Source organism: Bombina bombina, chromosome 2 (genome assembly GCF_027579735.1).
Source record: "Bombina bombina isolate aBomBom1 chromosome 2, aBomBom1.pri, whole genome shotgun sequence".
Classification (NCBI taxonomy): Eukaryota; Metazoa; Chordata; class Amphibia; order Anura; family Bombinatoridae; genus Bombina; species Bombina bombina.
In genome coordinates, this window is record NC_069500.1 from 1249652459 (window position 1) to 1249673569 (window position 21111).

A 21111-nucleotide genomic window follows, 5' to 3' on the forward strand; every position below is an offset into this window, starting at 1 on the left:
CGGGGACATTTGTGGGGTAGGGGAGGGAAGAGAGATGTTTGGGAGGGATCAGGGGGTCTGATGTTTCAGGTGGGAGGCTGATCTTTACACTAAAGCTAAAATTAACCCTGCAAGCTCCCTACAAGCTACCTAATTAACCCCTTCACTGCTAGCCATAATACACGTGTGATGCGCAGCGCCATTTAGCAGCATTCTAATTACCAAAAAGCAACTCCAAAGTCATATATGTCTGCTATTTCTGAACAAAGGGGATCCCAGAGAAGCATTTACAACCATTTGTGCCATAATTGCACAAGCTGTTTGTAAATTATTTCAGTGAGAAACCTAAAATTGTGAAAAATTTTACGTTTTTTTTAATTTGATCGCATTTGGCGGTGAAATGGTGGCATGAAATATACCAAAATGGGCCTAGATCAATACTTGGGGTTGTCTACTACACTACACTAAAGCTAAAATTACCCCAAAAAGCTCCTTACATGCTCCCTAATTAACCCCTTCACTGCTGGGCATAATACACGTGTGGTGCGCAGTGGCATTTAGCGGCCTTCTAATTACCAAAAAGCAATGCCAAAGCCATATATGTCTGCTATTTCTGAACAAAGGGGATCCCAGAGAAGAATTTACAACCATTTATGCCATAATTGCACAAGCAGTATGTAAATAATTTCAGTGAGAAACTGAAAGTTTGTGAAAAAATTTGTGAAAAAGTGAACAATTTTTTGTATTTGATCGCATTTGGCGGTGAAATGGTGGCATGAAATATACCAAAATGGGCCTAGATCAATAATTTGGGATGTCTTCTAAAAAAAAATATATACATGTCAATGGATATTCAGGGATTCCTGAAAGATATTAGTGTTCTAATGTAACTAGCGTTAATTTTGAAAAAAAATGGTTTGAAAATAGCAAAGTGCTACTTGTATTTATGGCCCTATAAGTTACAAAAAAGCAAAGAAGATGTAAACATTGGGTATTTCTAAACTCAGGACAAAATTTAGAAACAATTTAGCATGGGTGTTTTTTGGTGGTTGTAGATATGTAACAGATTTTGGGGTTCAAAGTTAGAAAAAGTGTGTTTTTTTCCATTTTTCCTCATATTTTATAATTTTTTTTATAGTAAATGATAAGATATGATGAAAATAATGGTATTTTTAGAAAGTCCATTTAATGGCGAGAAAAACGGTATATAATATGTGTGGGTACAGTAAATGAGTAAGAGGAAAATTTCAGCTAAACACAAACACCGCAGAAATGTAAAAATAGCCTTGGTCCCAAACGGACAGAAAATGGAAAAGTGCTCTGGTCACTAAGGGGTTAAAATTGTTTTATGCATTCCGATAATGTCCCATATACCACCCTAGTTTTAACCGTTAATTTGTGCGAATAAAATATAGTAATTTGTAATAATGTTCTATAAACTACCTCAGTCTTAACTTTTAACTAATTTATAAAAATTAATAACAAATTAATTTTAGACACTTCTCTTTATTAAATGAAACTGAATTATTCTTTAATAACCTGTAATTGATTCAAAGTTCTAGTAAAAAAAAAATTATATTGCCTCTCGTTCTCTATTTCATTCCATTTACTTTATTACATTATATTTTTTCAATACAAACAGATCAATCATTGTTCTGGATAAATATAGTTATTATAAATTTTAATTAATGTTTGAATCATTATGCAAACCTGAAATTATATGTATGACATCCTGTATTATATTTTTCTGGTGTATTATGTGTACCAAGTTGAAATATCGCTTTAAGATGAGCATATAAATACACTCTCTATACACCACAGCAGTATTGAGTTTGAGAAAGGCTGCGTACAGCCGAAACGCATTACTCTTTGCTGTGTACTATTGTGTACTACTTGGGCTTCCATAGCCCTGCTAACTTGAGTGCTATAACGGTCTATAGAACTGGCTCTGAGACTCTTTATCCATCCACAAAGGCGTAGGAGTGCTCAAGAGTTGCCGCTCAGACCGACATCATCTACAGAGATCCACCACTGGCACTCGGTGTAAGTATTAGTAAACACCTTGCGGGTTGAACTTTTCTTGTGTGTAAAAGGATCTTTTCTGTCCTTTCTTCTTACCTATATTCTGCAGCTTTATCAACTCTGCAGCCCGGAAAGGAAAAAGACTAACCATTAATTAGCTTGTGTCTGTGAAAAACGTTTCCCTTTTCGCTTACTAAAAAGACTGTCTGCTTTGTTTGCTCTAACAAACATCTTTCAACTGGAGCAATTTTTGCCTTTATTCTGCCTACTAAAAAGACTTATTAAAAAGACTTTTCTGTTTTTGTTTGCTCTAAAAGGCTTTGAATTTGAGCATCATTTGTCTGTTGGGTACACTTATCAGCAGCATTTTGCTAAAAATCATTTCATTAATTTTTTATGCAATATTAATTTTATGTACTGTATTTTTTATGTTTTTTATGTAATGAATTGTTAATGTTTTTTATTGTGCTAAACATAGGGCTTTTATTTTATATGCATTAAATGATTCATTTGTTTATATTTGCACAAGTGAACCACCACTCATTGAGAATTGCCCATTAATTTGTATACTACACACATTAAGCTGCCTTTCTGACAGCGCAGCTGTACCCAATCACTTGCCTGCAGATTTCACTGCAGTCAGTGTGATTGTTTCTTCAAATATCACTTCATTAAGGAGCTAGGGATTCCTTATAACTTCTACATACTTTTACATACTTTTTTGCGCTCAAAGGAGTGGGTCTTGCAGAGCTTTTTCGATTAGGCGTAAGCAAAGCTCTTCAAATTTGCGCTAATGTATATTGTTGAAGATGTCTTGAATGCCGGTTTCCTCCTTGGCGACCATTTTGGACACAAGGTGACGCAGGAAATTATACTATATTTTTGAATACAGCTGTAAACTAAAATCCTTCTCTTAGGTCTGTCAAAGTTTAAAGATAATAACGCGAAGACTCAGGTTGGTATTTTGATGTGTCCAACTGCAGCTAGATACTTTGGACTTTCGAGGGGGTAGCGCTGCCTATTAGGTGCCGCAGCACTAGGCCTCTGTAGTCTGATTTTGTGCTGCAGCTTCAAAAATACAGCTTGATTTTGGTAACATAGCGCACTTCTAGAGAGTACTTAAATGCTGGGTGCAAATTTGGAGAAATAGCTGTAATAGGGTTCTCTGAATCGACGGATTAGGAGAGATTCAGCTGGAGCTCCAAAAAGGGTCCATCACAATATTTTTTTTATTTCTCTTTTGTAGGTATATCTAAAATAAAAGATTGGAGGGGAGGAGATGATATTGAAAAATCATTATTGTATAGAGAAGCTGAATATATATATATATATATATATATATATATATATATATATATATATATATATATATATATATATATATATATATATATATATATATATTATGTATATATATATATATATATATATATATATATAGATAAGAGGTGGCACTCACTGGTCTTTCCAAAGTGTACTTTAATATAACAAAGTGACGTTTCGGGGTCACACTCCCCTTCCTCAGACTGAACCTCAGGATTGAGCTCGTATTCTATTGGCTGTTCCAATCAGCCAATAGGATTGAAGTTCAATCCTATTGGCTGATTTCATCAGCGAATAGGATTTTTTCTACCTTAATTCCGATTGGCTGATAGAATTCTATCAGCCAATCGGAATCTAAGGGACGCCATCATGGATTACGTCACTTAAAGGAACCTTCATTCGTCGGTTAGTCGTCGGCCGAAGAGGATGCTCTGCGTAGGATGTCTTGAAGATGGACCTGCTCCTCGCCAGAAGGATGAAGATAGAAGATGCCGTCTGGATGAAGACTTCTGCCGTCTGGAGGACCACTTCTGCCCGGCTTGGATGAAGACTTCTGCCCATCTGGAGGACCACTTCTGCCCGGCTTGGATGAAGACGTCTCCTGGTAAGTCGATCTTCAGGGGGTTAGTGTTAAGTTTTTTTAAGGGTGTATAAATACAAAACAGTCTCTGAAGAAGAAGGAGTTATTACTACAACCTTTGAAACGCGTTAGACTTCACCTTACATGAACGGACTGTTCTCACTAACCAGAATTTCTGGTGCGGTATATTTTATAGATAAGAATTTTAAATACATCCACTGATCGTAGTATTTTGTGGATACTTGCTGCTATATTTGTATTTTGGCTACCTGTGGCCATTATACTATCTGTGGTCATCCTATCCCAATAAATATCACACAGTGCATATACTGGACTGCACCTGCTACATATCGCTGTATAAATACCTCATACCTGTGAGGATTTCTAATGTAAGCAGGCATTTTTAAGAGTGTTTTATATGTGAATAAAATGTTTGATTTTTAAACGATATCACACTATTTGGGCCTTTCTTTCTTTCATATATCGTCTACACTACTATCCTGAGAGGACCCATACTAAAAGAGGCAGAGGAAACAAGGGCTCAAACTCCCCGAAGTTTCACCTACACTTGGATAACAGAAAGGAAAAAAAGACAAGCTCGCTGATCTGGAAGTTTCCCCTATACCCTAAGGGGCCAAGCCTACTGAGAGTAATTTCCTGATGTGCGGTTGCCTTACCTCATATGATTGAGGTTCCTTTCTGTAAGTTTGCATTTCACCCATAACCAAAGTCTCGAATTTCACAACTGTGTACATACAGCATATAAGTGCTCCAGCATTTGGGACATTTTATATCCAGCTTTCCACTCAATCTTATAGTGTGTTTTATATATTTTTTTGTCATATTGTGTTTCATTTGCTATGCTTTCTGTATCATTTTTTGCATTCAGTCACACATCATAATTGTGTTACATATTGTCTCCTAACAACCAGCGCTATCACATCCCTTATTACGGCCTCTTCACACTCATTTTTTACACAGGGGGATAAGCACTGGGCTGGCAGGGGAGTCTTTCTTAGTCTCGGCCAGCACAATTGCTTTTCTGCCCTCTAAGGGATAGCAGCTTCAGGGTTGGTTTTTTGCTCCCGGAGGAATCCACCTTCTAGATTGATATTAGATTCACCTCTATATCTCTTTTTTACCCCCACAGTATAGCGCCTTCTACTTGTCTCGCTTTTTGTTCCATATATATATATATATATATATATATATATATATATATATATGACTGCTTCTGACCTACCAGTTACCATGATAATGAATCTGCCCCCATGGTGATGTGTAATGGGCACCCTGTAATGGCACAGAAGTGACAGGCAGCCATAGCATTTGGCAAGTGACAGGATGGCAGCCCCACAGGATCTGACAAGGAATCAATACTTCTAGCTTGCTCCCTCCTTGTCACTCTGTGCACCGAGCAGTGTCAGGTTCTAACCCCACCCCTCATCCAACCCCTACTGCGGGGCAATCTGAGTTGAGTGGAGCAGCCATCTTGCAATATGTTAGCGCTGTGCACTCAAAACAGGTGATGGTCACTCCCTTCCACTTGCTTACTGCTCTGCCAGCCCCTCACAGCAACAGTGCTGGTAACTTACTTTTTGCAGGCCTCGCATCACGTGGCCAGTGGCCTCCAGCTCGTCTCCCTCATTATAACTTATTCTGACTGTAGTGTTACATTTCATAGCTCCCATCCTCCCAGCAGTGCTATTGGAGCAGAGTGGCCACCTTGTAATATGCTCAGACCCCAGCCGGGCGGCCCACTGGCATTTTTCCCGGGATGCCGGTAGGCCAATCTGGACCTGGTTATATGTCTTCAGCTCAGGCATGAGAAATGGCTAGCCAGTTTACTCAGAGGTGGTAGTGTACAGTATCTGTTTAAAATAAGCTCAGAACCATTCCTAGATGTAGCCACCAATCAGCAAGCGCAACCCAGGATGCTGAACAAAAAATGGTCTGGCTCCTAAGCTCACATTGCTGCTTTTTAAATAAATATACCAAGAGAACAAAGAAAAATTGATAATAATAAGTTGATTAAAATTGCATGCTCTATCGGAATCATTAAAGAAACAAAACTGGGTTTTCGTATCCCTTTTAAATTACCTGTGAATAATTTATGTATACCTATGTTTTCCTTATATATTATTTTATAATAAGAAAAATAAAATACCTTCAAATACCTGGACCCAGCACCTAACCAGCCAGTCACCATCCAAGGGCTCTGTTTTCCTTTGTGCAATCAAGTGAGGCATTCAAAGGTTTATGAGTCTTTTGTATATCATTGGCAAAAACAGCGTATGACAAAGAATGAGTTCATGAAAACAAATTTTATTTAACAGGAGTTTATCTTCCTGCTATGAATCAACTTCTGTAAAATGAAATCACAGTGATGAGTATAAAAAACATGAAATGTGTTTTTTTTTTTTGCTGTTTCTTTTTTTTATAAATACAATATTAAATGCATTGCTATTGTAGAAGGAAAAAAACTGCAAATGGAATTGTCATTATAGTGTAAAGTGTATGCACAAGATAAGTGAGTTTTCCTAAAGTGCAAATATGTAAAAAGTTAAAGGGACATTCAATTCGAAATTAAAGTTTTATGATTCAGACAGAGCATGTAATTTAACCCTAAGGGGTCGATTTATCAAGCAGCGGATGCTGCTTCCAACCCCGATAGTTTCTGGTCCACTAGAAACGGTCATAAGACCGCTGCTACTTAAAGGGACACTGTACCCAATATTTTTCTTTTGTAATTCAGAAAGAGCATGCAATTTTAAGCAACTTTCTGATTTACTCCTATTATCAATTTTTCTTTGTTCTCTTGCTATCATTATTTGAAAAAGAAGGCATCTAAGCTTTTTTTTGGTTTCAGTACTCTGGACAGCACATTTTTATTGGTGGATGAATTTATCCACCAATCAGCAAGGACAACCCAGGTTGTTCACCAAAAATGGGCCGGCATCTAAACTTACATTCTTGCATTTCAAATAAAGATACCAAGAGAATGAAGACAATTTGATAATAGGAGTAAATTAGAAAGTTGCTTAAAATTCCATGCTCAATGTGAATCAGGAAAGAAATTTTTTGGGTACAGTGTCCCTTTAACTTCTCCACCATCACTGAAATCATCCCAATCAGATACGATCAGGGTGATTGACACCCCCTGCTAGCGGCCGATTGGATCAGGTCTGACATACCTTTGATAAATATCCACATTAGTCTGTATTATTACAAATGTAAATATATAGATAGGCATTTTTTATATGTTTAGATTTTATTACTTTTTTATTATTACAAAAGTATTAAATATGGACATATACACACATTTACAAACACACAATACACTCATAAAATCACATATAAACACACAAACATATATACACACACAAAAAAACATATATACACACACTCATACATTCACACACACACAAACATACATACACACACATACACTCATACATCCACATATACACACACATACACTCATACATTCACATATACACACACATACACTCATACATCCACATATACACACACATACACTCATACATCCACATATACACACACAAACAAACATACATACACACACATACACTCATACATTCACATATATACACACACATACACTCATACATCCACATATACACACACAAACAAACATACATACACACACATACACTCATACAGTCACATATACACACACACACAAACATATATACACACACATACATTCACATACACACAAACATACATACACACATACACTCATACATTCACATATATACACACACAAACACTCATACATCCACATATACACACACAAACAAACATACATACACACACATACACTCATACAGTCACATATACACACACACACAAACAAACATATATACACACACATACATTCACATACACACACAGGCACAGAAATAAATTAAAAGCACAAAAAAATATTCAAGCAATTTATAGACAATAATACAGCAATCTTCATGTGCCCCTGCTCTATTGATTGTTTCTACCTCATTATGATACCGGTGGTCACTCTCAAAGAAACATTTTTACAGATGGACAAAGCTGCAGGCTATACTCTCAACTGAATCTCGCTACATGCTGGTGTTCTCAGCCAGCTACATTCAGTGCTATAAAAACAACATTCCTGCTACTAGTATAGTTAGCGCTCCAGACTTCCACTGCTATCTCGTATGTAACTGTTGGCATTCTTCACGCTTCATGCTTCCTGCTGCACTAACCTCCGCTCCCCAATCAAGTAATCCAGACACTGCAACAGTCCCAGCACAACGGTAAGAATGCTTCCAACCCAGGAGTAGCGATAAAAACAAACTTGTTTATTTTCAGAGGATAAAAACATCAAAGAATGAACTGCAGTGAAGTTGGTTTCATATTGGAGATTCGACAGACATTCACCTTTCAAATAGCAATAACTTTTGAAAGAATCATGTCACAACTATAATTATTGTATATTCTTGGTCGTGGGGGGATGGGGAATGTTGCACACCCTGAAAGTTGCACACACTTTATTTTTTAGAAATTTCATTTTCAAAATTTGAAATGTTCATTTTTCTATAAATTTAAAAACTGCAATAACTCTTGAAATAATCATCTCACTACTAACATGATTGTATATTCTTGATCGTGGGGGGATGGGGAACGTTGCACACCCTTTAGTTTTTCGAAATTTCATTTTCAAAATTTGAAATTTTCATTTTTCTCTAAATTTAAAAACTGCAATAACTCTTGAAATAATCATCTCACTACTAACATGATTGTATATTCTTTATCGTGGGGGGATGGGGAACGTTGCACACCCTTTAGTTTTTTGAAATTTCATTTTCAAAATTTGAAATTTTCATTTTTCTCTAAATTTAAAAACTGCAATAACTCTTGAAATAATCAACTCACTACTAATATGATTGTATATTCTTGATCGTGGGGGGATGGGGAACGTTGCACACTCTTTAGTTTTTCAAAATTTCATTTTCAAAATTTGAAATTTTCATTTTTCTCTAAATTTTAAAACTGCAATAACTCTTGAACTAATCATCTCACTACTAACATGATTGTATATTCTTGATCGTGGGGGGATGGGGAACGTTGCACACCCTTTAGTTTTCGAAATTTCGTAGTGAGATGATTATTTCAAGAGTTATTGCAGTTTTTAAATTTAGAGAAAAATGAAAATTTCAAATTTTGAAAATGAAATTTCAAAAAACTAAAGGGTGTGCAATGTTCCCCATCCCCCCATGATCAAGAATATACAATCATGTTAGTAGTGAGATGATTCTTTCAATAGTTATTGCAGTTTTTAAATTGAGAGAAAATTAAAATCTCAAATTTTGAAAATGAAATTTCTAAAAAATAAAGGGTGTGCAACTTTCAGGGTGTGCAACATTCTCCATCCCCCCATGACCAAGAATATACAATCATTATAGTTGTGACATGATTCTTTCAAAAGTTATTGCTATTTGAAGAGGTGAATGTCTGTCGAATCTCCAATATGAAACCAACTTCACTGCAGTAAAGAATGAGAAGGAGTAGCCAATCAGTCATACGCGTTTTGTCAGCAGAGACGTAACTTTCTCAATGACTTAAGTCCTGAGTTGGAAGCATTCTTACTGTTGTGCTGGGACTGTTGCAGTGTCTCTATAAAAACAGCATCTGTGTGGTTCCCCAGCTGGCTTCACAGCGACAAGATGCACTACTCTGGCTTCTGCAGAAATCGCTCTGTAGATCAACAAGGATCAGAGCCGCACTAATGCATCGTCCCTTTAGTGGCCAGTCCCAGCTGCTGCAGCTCACCAGGACATGTCCTCGGTCTCCATTTTTACACAAACAATATAGTAAAGTTTCACAAATAACTCATTGGAACTATAAAAGGCACTCACTTCATATTGCACCTTAAATGTTTATAAATTAGTTTATATAAATAATATTGGGCTAGATTACAAGTGTTGAAAAGGATACCTAGGCAGGCTCAGGAGCTGCTGTTTGGTTGCTGCACATATATATGCTTCATGTTACTGGTTCACCCAGTGCATTAACTAGCTCCCAGTAGCATTGCTGCTTCTTCATTAAAAGATACTAAGAGAATAAAGCAAATTGGATCATAGAAGTAAATTGGAAAGTTGTTTAAAATTGTATGCTTTATCTGAGTCCTGAAAATAAATAAATGGGTTTCATGTCCCTTTAAGTTAACAACATGTCTGCTCTCTTATCTAGTTGTAGGTAGTGGCTATGTTGAGAATTTCAAATTGCTCATTTCTCCAACATAGGTGTGTCCGGTCCACGGCGTCATCCTTACTTGTGGGATATTCTCTTCCCCAACAGGAAATGGCAAAGAGCCCAGCAAAGCTGGTCACATGATCCCTCCTAGGCTCCGCCTACCCCAGTCATTCTCTTTGCCGTTGTACAGGCAACATCTCCACGGAGATGGCTTAGAGTTTTTTAGTGTTTAACTGTAGTTTTTATTATTCAATCAAGAGTTTGTTATTTTGAAATAGTGCTGGTATGTACTATTTACTCAGAAACAGAAAAGAGATGAAGATTTCTGTTTGTATGAGGAAAATGATTTTAGCAACCGTCACTAAAATCCATGGCTGTTCCACACAGGACTGTTGAGAGCAATTAACTTCAGTTGGGGGAACAGTGAGCAGTCTCTTGCTGCTTGAGGTATGACACATTCTAACAAGACGATGTAATGCTGGAAGCTGTCATTTTCCCTATGGGATCCGGTAAGCCATGTTTATTACGATCGTAAATAAGGGCTTCACAAGGGCTTATTAAGACTGTAGACTTTTTCTGGGCTAAATCGATTCATTATTAACACATATTTAGCCTTGAGGAATCATTTTATTTGGGTATTTTGATATAATAATATCGGCAGGCACTGTTTTAGACACCTTATTCTTTAGGGGCTTTCCCAAAGCATAGGCAGAGCCTCATTTTCGCGCCGGTGTTGCGCACTTGTTTTTGAGAGGCATGGCATGCAGTCGCATGTGAGAGGAGCTCTGATACTTAGAAAAGACTTTCTGAAGGCGTCATTTGGTATCGTATTCCCCTTTGGGCTTGGTTGGGTCTCAGCAAAGCAGATATCAGGGACTGTAAAGGGGTTAAAGTTCAAAACGGCTCCGGTTCCGTTATTTTAAGGGTTAAAGCTTCCAAATTTGGTGTGCAATACTTTTAAGGCTTTAAGACACTGTGGTGAAAATTTGGTGAATTTTGAACAATTCCTTCATGTTTTTTCGCAATTGCAGTAATAAAGTGTGTTCAGTTTAAAATTTAAAGTGACAGTAACGGTTTTATTTTAAAACGTTTTTTGTACTTTGTTATCAAGTTTATGCCTGTTTAACATGTCTGAACTACCAGATAGATTGTGTTCTGAATGTGGGGAAGCCAGAATTCCTATTCATTTAAATAAATGTGATTTATGTGACAATGACAATGATGCCCAAGATGATTCCTCAAGTGAGGGGAGTAAGCATGGTACTGCATCATTCCCTCCTTCGTCTACACGAGTCTTGCCCACTCAGGAGGCCCCTAGTACATCTAGCGCGCCAATACTCCTTACTATGCAACAATTAACGGCTGTAATGGATAATTCTGTCAAAAACATTTTAGCCAAAATGAACACTTATCAGCGTAAGCGCGACTGCTCTGTTTTAGATACTGAAGAGCATGACGACGCTGATAATAATGTTTCTGAAGGGCCCCTAACCCAGTCTGATGGGGCCAGGGAGGTTTTGTCTGAGGGAGAAATTACTGATTCAGGGAACATTTCTCAACAAGCTGAACCTGATGTGATTACATTTAAATTTAAGTTGGAACACCTCCGCATTCTGCTTAAGGAGGTATTATCCACTCTGGATGATTGTGACAAGTTGGTCATCCCAGAGAAACTATGTAAAATGGACAAGTTCCTAGAGGTGCCGGGGCTCCCAGAAGCTTTTCCTATACCCAAGCGGGTGGCGGACATTGTTAATAAAGAATGGGAAAGGCCCGGTATTCCTTTCGTCCCTCCCCCCATATTTAAAAAATTGTTTCCTATGGTCGACCCCAGAAAGGACTTATGGCAGACAGTCCCCAAGGTCGAGGGAGCGGTTTCCACTTTAAACAAACGCACCACTATACCCATAGAGGATAGTTGTGCTTTCAAAGATCCTATGGATAAAAAATTAGAAGGTTTGCTTAAAAAGATGTTTGTTCAGCAGGGTTACCTTCTACAACCAATTTCATGCATTGTCCCTGTCGCTACAGCCGCATGTTTCTGGTTCGATGAGCTGATAAAAGCGGTCGATAGTGATTCTCCTCCTTATGAGGAGATTATGGACAGAATCAATGCTCTCAAATTGGCTAATTCTTTTACCCTAGACGCCACTTTGCAATGGGCTAGGTTAGCGGCTAAGAATTCTGGGTTTGCTATTGTGGCGCGCAGAGCGCTTTGGTTGAAATCTTGGTCGGCTGATGCGTCTTCCAAGAACAAGCTACTTAACATTCCTTTCAAGGGGAAAACGCTGTTTGGCCCTGACTTGAAAGAGATTATCTCTGATATCACTGGGGGTAAGGGCCACGCCCTTCCTCAGGATCGGCCTTTCAAGGCAAAAAATAAACCTAATTTTCGTCCCTTTCGTAGAAACGGACCAGCCCAAAGTGCTACGTCCTCTAAGCAAGAGGGTAATACTTCTCAAGCCAAGCCAGCTTGGAGACCAATGCAAGGCTGGAACAAGGGAAAGCAGGCCAAGAAACCTGCCACTGCTACCAAGACAGCATGAAATGTTGGCCCCCGATCCGGGACCGGATCTGGTGGGGGGCAGACTCTCTCTCTTCGCTCAGGCTTGGGCAAGAGATGTTCTGGATCCTTGGGCGCTAGAAATAGTCTCCCAAGGTTATCTTCTGGAATTCAAGGGACTTCCCCCAAGGGGGAGGTTCCACAGGTCTCAGTTGTCTTCAGACCACATAAAAAGACAGGCATTCTTACATTGTGTAGAAGACCTGTTAAAAATGGGAGTGATTCATCCTGTTCCATTAAGAGAACAAGGGATGGGGTTCTACTCCAATCTGTTCATAGTTCCCAAAAAAGAGGGAACGTTCAGACCAATCTTAGATCTCAAGATCTTAAACAAGTTTCTCAAGGTTCCATCGTTCAAGATGGAAACCATTCGTACTATTCTTCCTTCCATCCAGGAAGGTCAATTCATGACCACAGTGGATTTAAAGGATGCGTATCTACATATTCCTATCCACAAGGAACATCATCGGTTCCTAAGGTTCGCATTCCTGGACAAGCATTACCAGTTCGTGGCGCTTCCTTTCGGATTAGCCACTGCTCCAAGGATTTTCACAAAGGTACTAGGGTCCCTTCTAGCTGTGCTAAGACCAAGGGGCATTGCTGTAGTACCTTACTTGGTCGACATTCTGATTCAAGCGTCGTCCCTTCCTCAAGCAAAGGCTCACACGGACATTGTCCTGGCCTTTCTCAGATCTCACGGATGGAAAGTGAACGTGGAAAAGAGTTCTCTATCTCCGTCAACAAGGGTTCCCTTCTTGGGAACAATAATAGACTCCTTAGAAATGAGGATATTTCTGACAGAGGCCAGAAAAACAAAACTTCTAGACTCTTGTCGGATACTTCATTCCGTTCCTCTTCCTTCCATAGCTCAGTGCATGGAAGTGATCGGGTTGATGGTAGCGGCAATGGACATAGTTCCTTTTGCGCGCATTCATCTAAGACCATTACAACTGTGCATGCTCAGTCAGTGGAATGGGGATTATACAGACTTGTCTCCGAAGATACAAGTAAATCAGAGGACCAGAGACTCACTCCGTTGGTGGCTGTCCCTGGACAACCTGTCACAAGGGATGACATTCCGCAGACCAGAGTGGGTCATTGTCACGACCGACGCCAGTCTGATGGGCTGGGGCGCGGTCTGGGGATCCCTGAAAGCTCAGGGTCTTTGGTCTCGGGAAGAATCTCTTCTACCGATAAATATTCTGGAACTGAGAGCGATATTCAATGCTCTCAAGGCTTGGCCTCAGCTAGCGAGGGCCAAGTTCATACGGTTTCAATCAGACAACATGACAACTGTTGCGTACATCAACCATCAGGGGGGAACAAGGAGTTCCCTAGCGATGGAAGAAGTGACCAAAATCATTCTATGGGCGGAGTCTCACTCCTGCCACCTGTCTGCTATCCACATCCCAGGAGTGGAAAATTGGGAAGCGGATTTTCTGAGTCGTCAGACATTGCATCCGGGGGAGTGGGAACTCCATCCGGAAATCTTTGCCCAAGTCACTCAGCTGTGGGGCATTCCAGACATGGATCTGATGGCCTCTCGTCAGAACTTCAAAGTTCCTTGCTACGGGTCCAGATCCAGGGATCCCAAGGCGGCTCTAGTGGATGCACTAGTAGCACCTTGGACCTTCAAACTAGCTTATGTGTTCCCGCCGTTTCCTCTCATCCCCAGGCTGGTAGCCAGGATCAATCAGGAGAGGGCGTCGGTGATCTTAATAGCTCCTGCGTGGCCACGCAGGACTTGGTATGCAGATCTGGTGAATATGTCATCGGCTCCACCTTGGAAGCTACCTTTGAGACGAGACCTTCTTGTTCAGGGTCCGTTCGAACATCCGAACCTGGTTTCACTCCAGCTGACTGCTTGGAGATTGAACGCTTGATCTTATCGAAGCGAGGGTTCTCAGATTCTGTTATCGATACTCTTGTTCAGGCCAGAAAGCCTGTAACTAGAAAGATTTACCACAAAATTTGGAAAAAGTATATCTGTTGGTGTGAATCTAAAGGATTCCCTTGGGACAAGGTTAAGATTCCTAAGATTCTATCCTTCCTTCAAGAAGGATTGGAAAAAGGATTATCTGCAAGTTCCCTGAAGGGACAGATTTCTGCCTTGTCTGTGTTACTTCACAAAAAGCTGGCAGCTGTGCCAGATGTTCAAGCCTTTGTTCAGGCTCTGGTTAGAATTAAGCCTGTTTACAAACCTTTGACTCCTCCTTGGAGTCTCAATTTAGTTCTTTCAGTTCTTCAGGGGGTTCCGTTTGAACCCTTACATTCCGTTGATATTAAGTTATTATCTTGGAAAGTTTTGTTTTTAGTTGCAATTTCTTCTGCTAGAAGAGTTTCAGAATTATCTGCTCTGCAGTGTTCTCCTCCTTATCTGGTGTTCCATGCAGATAAGGTGGTTTTACGTACTAAACCTGGTTTTCTTCCAAAAGTTGTTTCTAACAAAAACATTAATCAGGAGATTATCGTACCTTCTCTGTGTCCGAAACCAGTTTCAAAGAAGGAACGTTTGTTGCACAATTTGGATGTTGTTCGCGCTCTAAAATTCTATTTAGATGCTACAAAGGATTTTAGACAAACATCTTCCTTGTTTGTTGTTTATTCCGGTAAAAGGAGAGGTCAAAAAGCAACTTCTACCTCTCTCTCTTTTTGGATTAAAAGCATCATCAGATTGGCTTACGAGACTGCCGGACGGCAGCCTCCCGAAAGAATCACAGCTCATTCCACTAGGGCTGTGGCTTCCACATGGGCCTTCAAGAACGAGGCTTCTGTTGATCAGATATGTAGGGCAGCGACTTGGTCTTCACTGCACACTTTTACCAAATTTTACAAGTTTGATACTTTTGCTTCTTCTGAGGCTATTTTTGGGAGAAAGGTTTTGCAAACCGTGGTGCCTTCCATTTAGGTGACCTGATTTGCTCCCTCCCTTCATCCGTGTCCTAAAGCTTTGGTATTGGTTCCCACAAGTAAGGATGACGCCGTGGACCGGACACACCTATGTTGGAGAAAACAGAATTTATGTTTACCTGATAAATTACTTTCTCCAACGGTGTGTCCGGTCCACGGCCCGCCCTGGTTTTTTTAATCAGGTCTGATAATTTATTTTCTTTAACTACAGTCACCACGGTACCATATGGTTTCTCCTATGCAAATATTCCTCCTTAACGTCGGTCGAATGACTGGGGTAGGCGGAGCCTAGGAGGGATCATGTGACCAGCTTTGCTGGGCTCTTTGCCATTTCCTGTTGGGGAAGAGAATATCCCACAAGTAAGGATGACGCCGTGGACCGGACACACCGTTGGAGAAAGTAATTTATCAGGTAAACATAAATTCTGTTTTTGCAAGAAAACAAGTAAGTTGTTACTGTTTTTTATCACAGGACAAAGTTAAACCTTTGGAAATATCCTCACGGTAGAAACTGGCACAGGAAGTGCCCATTGTATACCTAAGCACCATTTCTGCAGATGGGGATTAAGAAGTTTTTGCTTGGCTTATTTCTGTGACATTATTGCTGTTTGTCTCTAGATCTGAGTACTCAGATAATTGTTCGTCTTTACCTAGACTCTAGTAATTTGTATTTGTGCTCTTGCCATCTGATTGGATCAGCAGTGTTTTCCGCTCTGGACTGAGAAAAGCAGGGACGTATGCTTAGGAGCCGGTCCATTTCTGGAGCACTGTATGGCATCAGTTTTGCAAGAATGTAATCCATTTGCACGAGCACTAGATGGCAGCACTAGTTCCTGCCATGTAGTGCTCCAGATGCCTACCTAGGTATCTCTTCAACACAGAATATCATGAGAACAAAGCAAATTTGATAAAAGAAGGAAATTGTAAACTTTTTTTGAAATTGTATGCTCTGTCTGAATCACAAAAGAACATTTTTGGGTTTCATATCCCTTTAAAATGACATGCGCTAACGGATTAGAACATGTCTTTTTTATTACACTAATGGCCCTTAAATTACCCTTCTTATATACCATTGTATTTTTGAATAATACTGATTAGTGCACACATAATATGCGTTCATTGTTGCATTTTTATATTTTAACTTTGTAAATTTTAACAATTTTGCTACAGTCTCTTTTTCAATAGATCAGGGTATACAAAAAAAGCCAAAACACACACACACACACACACACCCAAACACACTCACAAACACACACGCTCACACACAAACACACACACACACACACACAAACACACACACACACACAAACACACACTCACACAAACACACGCTCACACACACACACGCTCAAACACACTCACACAAACACACGCTCACACACAAACACACACGCTCACACACAAACACACACACACACACTCACACAAACACACGCTCACACACAAACACACACACACACAAACACACATACACTCACACACACACAAACACACACGCTCACACACACACTCACACAAACACACGCACACACACAAACACGCTCACACACAAACACAAACACACACACATACACTCACACACACACACAAACATACACACACACACAAACACACATACACAAACACACACACACAAATACACTCACACAAACACACACACACAAACACACACACACGCACACACACAAACACACACGCTCACACACGCACACACACAAACACACACGCTCACACACACACAAACACACACACACAAACACACACTCACACAAACACACGCACACACACAAACACACACACACACTCACACAAACACATGCTCACACACAAACACACACACACACAAACACACATACACTCACACACACACAAACACACACGCTCACACACACACTCACACAAACACACACACACAAACACGCTCACACACAAACACACACACAAACACACACACATACACTCACACACACACAAACATACACACACACACAAACACACACACTCTCACACATACACAAACACACACACACACATACACACACACACACAAATACACACACACTCACACAAACACACACATACACTCACACACACACATACACTCACACACACACATACACTCACACACACACATACACTCACACACTCACACAAATACACACACACACTCACACATACACTCACACACACACACTCACACACACATACACACTCACACACATAGACACACAAACACTCACACACATACACATACTCACACACACACACACATACACACAAACATAAACACACACACACAGTCACATACACACACACACACAGGATTCACTGTCTCTCTTCCACAATGCTTTACGCATTTCTCATAGAAACGTGAAACAGACAAGATGGTTAGACAAATACATTATTTTGTTTTATATTAGTTAGATTACAAACATGAGCATAATCAATAAACAAAAAATTAAAATGTTACTACAGTTCATTGTGATAGTAAAGTAAAAGGGTGTCACCTCTGTATGTAATAGTTCCCTGAATCTTTTTTTTTTAAAACAACCCAGAAATTAAATTCTCAACCTCAGAGGAAGTGACAACAAAAACTGACATTTTCCACAAACTGAAGCAAGAACTTGCAGTCACTTCTGTGAAATGTGGCTGACCTTGATAAAATGTCAAAATCAACCCTGGTGAAATTACTAATTGCAATAATTGTTATGTTTATTGTTTGTATTCCTGAGCTGTTGAAAACTCCAGAAGGTAAGCTTTTATATGTGAAATTGAATGCTTCATTTTACAGCAACTCCCCTTCCTTGTACATCATTTGACCCCTGTTAGTGAGTACACTAGTGAGTATAACTTCTAGCAAAGGATGCAATCAGTCATTTTACATTTGTGGAATTGGTGCTTTTTTAGGTGGCAAAATCCACAGGAAAAGAAATGTAGATAATATTTTCTATCTGACAAGGCAGATTTTAAGCCACTTTTCTCATATCAGATCTCATATCTTTGGGCCTTTATAACTTTTGTGTGCAATATTTTTTGAATATTTTTTTATTAGACAGTGTTATTATGAGTGTAACTAAACTTTGTAACGTATTTCTGATGTGTTTTGCGCAACTTTTATGTTTTGCAAAACAGCTAACCAGAGCTCTGAAGTCACGGTAATCATTCTAGCGTAAATTGGGATTTCAACTCGTAATACGAGCACTAAGCCCGATAAACGCAAACTCTTGCAATATACCACTTATTTCTCGGGCACAAACGTTTGTGCTCCACTTGTAATCTAGCTCACAGTATTTCCAACTGTTAAACATAATTATAACAATGTATATATAGCTGAGAACTAGATATGATTACAACAAATAATATTTTGATGGAAAGACAAATGTTACATAAGCAAAATGTTATGGCAAGTATAAATATTTCCGTAGACTTCAACTTGCGGTGTCAGTAAAAATGTAATACATTTTAATTATTAATTTATTTCTTTCCAGTTCATTTATTGGACTTGTCTTGCACATACATCACTTCCAATGATAATTCATATCTGCCTTTATTCAGTAATGTTTCATTTATGTGTTCACTGGAAGGAAAAGATCATGAGAGCAATATTTTGGAATCCCTTATGACACACAACCACACCATCTCTAGGATAAGCCTCAAAATTTGCCCAAATTCATCTCATTATCACTCTGAACTCTTAATGTGTTATACTGAAAAAACAGTACATCCCATTTATCATTTGCTGGAGACTCAAGGTAGGTGCCTGTAAGTAGTATCCTAACAGAATAACTTCTCACAGTGTAATACAATTTTACAGTGTAATAAAAATGTATATCTTTGTGTTACTGTTCTCTGTTACTGTTAAAGGGACAGTAAACAAATGTTTTCCTTCATGATACAGCTAGAATGTTATTCTAATTCATTTTCTAATTTAGTTCTAATTTGCTTTATTCTCCTGTTATCCTTTTAAAAAAAGCATTCCTGGGTGCAACAGTGCACTACTTGAGACTTAGCTGCTGATTGATGGCTGCACATATATGCCCCTTGGCATAGGCTCATCGGATGTGTTTAGCTAGCTCCCAGTCAGGGCCGCCACTAGAAATTTTGGGGCCCCTGACTCAACCATTGATCAGGACCCCCCCCCCCTCCTTTGACATGTGCAATTTTTGACCAAGTGACTAAAACGTATATGCACTTTATTCTTAAGTGTCTATTTAAACTTGGAAATGTTGTAAAAGTAGTAACATACAAACACACAGTCACACTCATACACTGAAACACACACACACACACTCACACATAAGGATTCACATATATACACTGTAACAGACACGCAAAGAAACACACTCAGACACAGACACCCAAACAGACACTCAGCACTTGTTTACATTGACCTGACAAGTAATGAGGTAAACTACAGTTTTGTAAAAAAAAAAGAGATTTAGAAAACAAAATATGGAGTTCTGATTATTTGTAAAGGAAGATCCCAACTAAATGATGACAACAGCATGCAGTGGCTGAAAGGAAGGGCCCTGAACTGCCTAAACAATTTAAAGGTAAAATGGTGGATTGGTGACTTCCGTAAAGGTCTCGTTAGTCTCAAAGTCTGTAGAAAGATGTGAATAATCAGTAGTAAGGTCAAAATGTCCTAAAAAGGAACAGACAATGGACACACACACAAACTCAAACTTGCACATACACCCAAGGAAACACCGACAGAGACAACCTCAGAAAACACACAAAGACATACACACATACACAGACACCCACAGAAAACACACAAAGACATACACACACAAAGAGACAACCACATAAAACACAGAAAGACATACATACACACACCCTCACTGAGACATCCACAGAAAACACACAAAGACATACACACACACACTCACAGAGACACCCACAGAAAACACACACTCTCACAGAGACATCCACAGAAAACACAGACATAGACAAAGACCCGCACAGAGGCATCCAAAGAAAATACACAAAGACAAACATACACACACCCTCACAGAGACACCCATAGAAAAAGCTCAAAGACATATGCAAACACCCTCACAGACATCCACAGAAAATGCACAAAGACATACACACCCACCCTCACAGAGAGACCCACAGAAAAAAAACCATACACACTCATAGAGACACAAACCAAAGCACAAAGACATAAACACAGACACCCACAGAAACACTCACTGGAGGAAACATGTATGAACCTTGCATCCCCTAAATCAACAGTGTGTTACATACATGATAAAAAAATTGCAGAAATTTAGAGATCACTTTTTTAAAGAATCATATTTGTAAATGTGCAAGCAAAATTCTGTGAATTCAAAATTGTACATTAATGATCTGGATAGATGGCTAGATGAAGAAAAGTACTTTTAAAAGGTTGACATATGTTCGTTTGTTTTTTCCCCATTTTCCCCAACCAAGAACACCACTTCAAATATAGTCTACAAATGTTCCCATCTGTCAGCTGTACTTATGGATT

General features: G+C 39.2%; 1 protein-coding gene across 4 annotated transcripts in view; it reads left to right on the forward strand.

The window, feature by feature from the left end:
* Nucleotides 1-1896: 1896 nt before the first annotated feature.
* LOC128650245 (uncharacterized) overlaps nt 1897-21111 on the forward strand; it is a 56919-nt gene continuing 37704 nt past the window's right edge. For 2 of the 4 annotated variants that reach the window (XM_053704056.1, XM_053704054.1), the window contains exon 1: nt 3466-4605. Coding sequence is in view for 2 of the 4 variants with exons in the window: in XM_053704054.1 (XP_053560029.1) it covers nt 4587-4605 (19 nt within the window). In the remaining 2 variants the exon portion in view is untranslated. Of the gene's footprint in view, nt 2023-3465; nt 4606-16556; nt 19367-21111 lie in introns of those variants that run through there. The other 2 variants (XM_053704055.1, XM_053704053.1) reach the window with 2 other exon arrangements.